This window comes from Dipodomys ordii, unplaced genomic scaffold (genome assembly GCF_000151885.1).
Source record: "Dipodomys ordii isolate 6190 unplaced genomic scaffold, Dord_2.0 Scaffold15, whole genome shotgun sequence".
In the NCBI taxonomy this organism is placed as follows: Eukaryota; Metazoa; Chordata; class Mammalia; order Rodentia; family Heteromyidae; genus Dipodomys; species Dipodomys ordii.
In genome coordinates, this window is record NW_012267231.1 from 14,612,810 (window position 1) to 14,618,953 (window position 6,144).

At 48.0% G+C, this 6,144-nt stretch overlaps 1 protein-coding gene across 1 annotated transcript in view; it reads right to left on the reverse strand.

Annotated features, from left to right (window-relative positions):
- The window catches only part of Celf6 (CUGBP, Elav-like family member 6), a 22,246-nt gene that overhangs the window by 11,057 nt on the left and 5,045 nt on the right, over positions 1-6,144 (reverse strand). The window contains exon 3 of the mRNA XM_013011915.1: positions 5,493-5,575. Coding sequence (XP_012867369.1) covers positions 5,493-5,575 — 83 coding nt within the window. The remainder of the gene's footprint in view (positions 1-5,492; positions 5,576-6,144) is intronic.

Genomic DNA, 6,144 nt, shown 5'->3' on the forward strand with positions numbered 1-6,144 from the left:
GTGGCTCAAGTGGTAGAGCGCTAGCCTTGAGCTGAAGAGCTGAGGGACAGCGCCCAGGCCCAGAGTTCAGGCCCCACGACTGGACCCCCCCTCCCCCCAAAAAAAGAATCTCATGGACTTTGCTGCCTGGGCTGGCTTTGAACCGCTATCCTCAGATCTCAGCCTCCTTGTAGCTAGGATGACATGTGTCAGCCACCAGCACCTGGCAAAGCTCCAGACTATTGATTGACCATCAAAGCCTGAGCATGCATCTACCTTCCCTTTTGTGCCACACCTGCAGTCCCCCCCATATGTGGCTGCAGCTGTCTTCCAAGCATGATGCTGCCTTTGCTCATTCTATTCCCCAAATTTCAGAGGTTTCTAGATGTCCCCCCCACCAGATCTGGGAGGAGATAGCATCTGTTCCTCCAAGTAGCTCCTCATCCCCACTCCTGACTGGATGTAACCCCAATGGGATGCAGGGAGTCATTTCTGGGCTAGAAACTCATCTGCTAACTGCTTGCTGTTGTATGAATTACTAGAAGAATAAAAAGCCCCCCTTCCTTTGGGCTGATGTAGACCTGCAGTAATATGCAAGGCTTGGCCAATAGAGCATGGCTGGATTTTAGTTTTTATTTGCCCTCTCCACCTTGTTGTTTGACCATGCTGGGGGAGTTTGACTCAGGGCCTGGCACTCGGGACCTGGCCTTTTGACTCAGGGCCTGGCACTGGTTGGGCAGATGCTCTACTACTGAGTCAATGCCTCCAGCCCTTTTTTAGTTTGGGTTATTTTTGAGATAGGATCTCACTTCCTTCTCAGGTACATACCCAGAAGGCAATTGGAGTACTTTTTTTTAGGCTTCCATTGTTGCTGGGATGACAGGCACACACCAATGCACCCAGCCTACCTCTGTTGAGATGGGGTCTCTAGCATGTTTCTGCCCAGTCTGGCTTGGAAGTGTGATCCTCCTTACCTCAGCCTCTCATGAGGAGGATGGAAGGTGTGCCAATGTATCCAGCTATGTGACCAAAAGGGGTCTGTGAACTTCTCGGCTCTGGCTGGCTGGAACCATGATCCTCCATTCTCAACCACCCAAATAGCTAGGATTATAGAAGTGAGCCCTGGGCAATGGGTGCAAGCAATTTTGTGCAGAGTACAACTTGTAAAAAAAACAAAACAAAACAAATTCACTTCCCTATTCAGTTATGTTTGTTTCCTTCACTGAGTTTGAAGGGCTTTGCTCCCCAATGAAAGGAGAGGTCAGAGGCAGGGAGACAGACAAATAAGAGCCCACATTCTGAATCCCAGAAAGTGGGGCTGAAATGGAACTTACTCTCTAAAGCAAGGCTGAAAGAAGCCAGTGTAGCTGGGAGTAAAGCTGCAGAACATGGGAGCCCAGTGGACAGACTGAAGTTCTGAGCAGAGGCCAGACTTCAATCGGAGGCCTAGAATGGAAGCTGAGAGGAGGTCTCAGATCGTCAGATCCTCAATATTTCCCCTAAGGTTCCAGTCTTTCTCTTTAGGGGTTGACAGAACTTTTCCAACAGGAACCTAAACTGAAGTCTTGTCCTTGTTTCTCCAGCAGGTGGCAGCAGCACCCAGGACCCAGGGCCTACAGAGCCAGGCACCAGTTCTCACTGTTGCTGGCAAGGCCTGAGCCCAGCTGACTAAAGTTGCTGCTGCCCCTGGCAAGCCTAGAGGAAAGATTGATGCCTCGGACTTTGCTGGGGCTTGCCAACGCAGACATTGATTTCCATTTAGGAGAATAATTAAATATTAATTTTCACTTTGTTAAGCTGGGGAGGGTGAATAAAGCCAATCCTGGCAGATAAAGAGGAAGCTAGGCCATGTTCACGGGAGAGGGCAAATGTCCCCTGTCACCCAAGACCCCTGTCTGCCGCCAGCAGGCTTAGGTAACAGTGCAGAAGGTAAGTAAGTCCTGGAGCCAGATCCATTGGGCTCCAAGCCCAAATCTCCTCATTTAGCTACAAACAGCCTCAGATAAGTTGCTTTAGTTTTTAAGACTCAGTTTTCTTATCTGTAAAATGGGGATGCCAATATAGTCCCTTCTTCATCAAGAATGACCCAGCCATAGATATTGTTATTGTTGTTGTTGTTGTTACTTGCTTTTATTTTTCTGTCCTGGTACTAAGTTTTGGGCTCAAGGTATGGATGCTGTCCCTTAACAGGCTGGCACTTTAACACCCAAGCCAAACCTCCACTTCCAGCTTTTTAGCAGTTAACTAGAGATAAGACTCACAGACTTCTATGCCTCCATCAGAAAGAATGACATTGCCCCATTTGTTAGGAAATGGAAAAACTTGGAAAAAATTATATTAAGTGAAGTAAGCCAGGCCCAAAGAAACATAGGTCCCATGGTTTCCCTTATTTGCAATATCTAGTATATGTATGAGTCAAGCGGAAAAGGTCAGCTAATGTGATGTCAGGAAAATGAACCCTTAGACATGTATTTTAATGTTTTTTCTTTCATGCATGTGTTTCTAACGCATTTATAAGATTATCTCTTTGTTGCTTTGTATGTCCCTCCCCCACAGTATAACCCCTGCTTTCACTATATTTGATGTCAGTATAACTTGTGGAGGAGAGGGGGAAAAAGCAGTTGTTTAAGGATACAGGTGGACCTGATGCAACAACGAGAAGTATAAGTTGTCATGTCCAAAACGAGCTTTACAATGTCGGTCGGGGGGGGGGGTAAGGGGGGGGAGGAGGAGGGTTGGGATTGGGGGGGAGGGGGGAGGCTGGGAAGGGATGTGAAGGGTAAACCAAAGGAGGAGGCTGCAATGCTTGGTAAGAAATGTACGCATTATCCTGCCCATGTAATTGTAACCCCTCTGTACAGTATATTCACAAATAAAAAATAAATAAATTAATTAAAAAAAAAAAGACTCACAGACTTTCCTGCCTGGGCTGGCTTCGAACGACAATCCTCAGATCTCAGCCTCCTGAGTAGCTGGGATTACAGGCATGAACTTATTTTGGCTTTATTGCCCCAGGAACTCTCCTAGCTCTCTAGGGTTTCAGAGCCACATCTCAGGAGCCCCTATGGGGGCAGAGCTCCCCCAGTAGCACTCATGTAGTGGAGCAGGTTGAGAAAGTTCCCGTTCATTTTCTCAGTGTCCCTCATTGGCTTTTAGGATCAAGCCCAAGCCCCTGAGCCTGACTGACAAAGTGTTCCTGTGACCATTGCCTATGTAGATCACCTCTAGCCCGGGCTGAGATCTTAGGGTCCCACATGACTCCACCCAGCCCTTCTGTCTGTGCCTTCACCAGGCAGCTTCCTGTAACTATGGTCACAACTTGTCTCACTGACTTTGGAAGCTCACCACAGAAGTCACAGCTCCCACAGTTGGGTGAATGAAGACTTCCATTCTGCAGCCCCTACCACCAGCTAGCTATGCTGAGAACTTACTTTGGGCCATTGGATTGAACTGTGCATGTTGCATGACTTAGCCGCTATGGCACCCTGTGGGTTCCATTGTATAGATGAAGGAAGTGGAGTTTGCAAATAAAGGCTTGCCTAAGGTTCCAGAGCTGGTCAGGGATAGGGCATGAATCCACCATCCACTCTGCCTGATGCCCACAGCCTGCATATGAAGAGTTGGTGGTGGTGATACTGAGACTCAAGGGTGACGCTTAAGTTGTTTCAGTCACTAAGCCTGGCTCTAGGATCTTACACTCTGGCCACAGCATGATGAGATCTTGGCAAAGCTTGTCCTATTATTTAACACCTTCACTTCATAGAAAGTGCTTCCTTCCACCAAGCCAAAACCAATGGCAGATTCTAATGTCTGGAACCACCACAGAACCTGACAGCAGACACGCTCACCCCCACCATCATGTATTTCTGATATCTCTCTCCGTGTCAGGCACTTGCTTGACCTCAATGAATCCCCATGACAGCCCAGTGAGCAAGGAGTTAGTACTTCTTAGATGTGAGGTGCTGTAGGCTGGGAATATGGCTTAGTGGCACAGTGCTTGCCTAGCATACATGAAGCCCTGGGTTCGATTCCTCAGTACCACAGAAACAGAAAAATCTGGAAGTGCCACTATGGCTCAAGTGGTAGAATGCTAGCTTTGAGCAAAAAGAAGCTCAAGAGACAGTGCCCAGGCTCTGAGTTCAAGCCCCAGGACTGGCAAAAAAGAAAAAAAAACAAGATGAGGTACTGTGCTGGAGAAGTTATATAGACAGAAATGTAGAATTGGTTAATGATAGAGCTGAGAATAAAATTTAAGTCTGTGAGATATGAAATCAGCATCTTTTGTATGTGTGTGCCACTACTCAGGCTTAAACTCAGGAACGGGGTGCTGTCTCTTAACTTTTTTTTTTTTGTCAGTTGTGGGGCTTGAACTCTGGGCCTGGGCGCTGTTCCTGAATTCTTCAGCTCAAGGCCAGGTTCTACCACTTAAGCCACAGTGCCACTTCTGGTTTTCTGGTGGTTAATTGGAGACAAGAGTTCCACAGACTTTCCTGCCCAGGCTGGCTATGAACCATGATCCTCAGATCTCAGCCTCCTGAGTAGCTAGGATTATAGCCACTTGAGCCACAGCTCCACTTCCAACTTTCTTGCTGGTTAACTAGAGATAAGAGTCTCACTGACTCCTTTCTGGGCTGGCTTCAAACCACGATCCTGAGATCTCAGCCTGCTGAGTTAAGCAGGAACGAGCCACCAGCGCCTGGCTTGTGACCACATGGTCAGGAGAGCCTACTTTGTTGTTCATCCAGTGATAGCCATTAAGTGATGACCAGATCAAGTATTACTGATGCTTAGAAGCCTGCCTGTCTGTCTATCCATCAGGTCTCTCTAACTTCAGTGAAGTGACTGGAGAGTGGAAGGAAGATAATTTTGATGAGTAAAGGAACCCCCCCCAAAAAATATCACAGGAAGGCCAGAGGAAAGGGCCATCAAGGACCCAAAGACTGGAGAACATGGCATCCCCACAGAGCCATGTAACTACATACATGGCCACGCCAGTGAAAAATGACACATGAAGTCATGTCCTTAGTCAAGATGAACACATTTTTCTTTTCTTTTTTTTGCCAGTCCTGAGACTTGAACTCAAGGTTTGGGCACTGTGCCTGAGCTTTTTTGCTCAAGGCTAGTGTTTTACCACCTGAGTCCACAGCTCTATTTTCAGCTTTTGTGATACTTAATTGGAGATAAAGAGTCTCACAGACTTTCCTGCCCCAACTGGCTTCAAACCATGATCCTCAGAACTCAGTACTCTTGAATAGCTGGGATTACAGGCCTGAGTCACTAGCACCTGGCTAAGGTGACCAATTTGAGCTTAGCTTACTGTATTGATGTCTCTGCTTAAAAGATGGGCTGGAACACTTGGTCCCAGAGTCTTGGGGCTGTTTCTCTGAGCCAGAAGACTGAGTGTAACACAGAACTTGGAGCTGTTCAGGGCACAGGTAGAGAACGTTAGCGCTGCTACCCCAGGGTTCCAGCCCAGCCTCACAGGACACTGCCCCTGGGCCTGGTGCACTTACCCCTGGCAGGGTCTTCTGTTCGTGCAGTGCACTCTGGGCCTTGAGAGCAGAGTCCCTGGCGCAGTAGGTGAGGAAGGCACAGCCTGAGGAGGGAGAGGTAGGCTCAGTGTGTGTGTGTGTCTTCGAAAACCCCCAACAATCTTCTTGGCAAGACACCATTAAGCTGACAGAGTCAATACCACTCTCCTTCAAATAAAAATACTTCCGAGTAAGTACAGTTCTCTGCCCGCCCGCCACTTTCTCTGAAGGGAGGGTCTTCACCTGTGAGCATCTTTGACCCCAGATCTGGCTCCCTGCCTCATTAGCTCCTGGCCTCCTGCCCAGGGAACATAAGTGTCCATACCCAGTCACGTGCTCGTCCAATCTCACTTTTCCCCTCCCCACTCATCCAGCTGTCCCACTGGGGTTAAATCTCCCTAAGCTGCTTTTGCCTTCATCTTTAACCCGGGATCTCTCTTTCCCTTTTGGATACAGACTCATGGAGTGGCCCAGGATCAGCCTCGATTCCTTCCCAATCCTGGGCTTCAAGAGAAGGCCTCCTATCAGGCTATTATGTCTCCATTCTGACTCCTCTCAAAGGGCCAACTGGCATGGCACAGGGAAGAAGTCTTGCCAGGGGGAAAATACTCCTCCTTCTCTTTTTTTTTTTTTT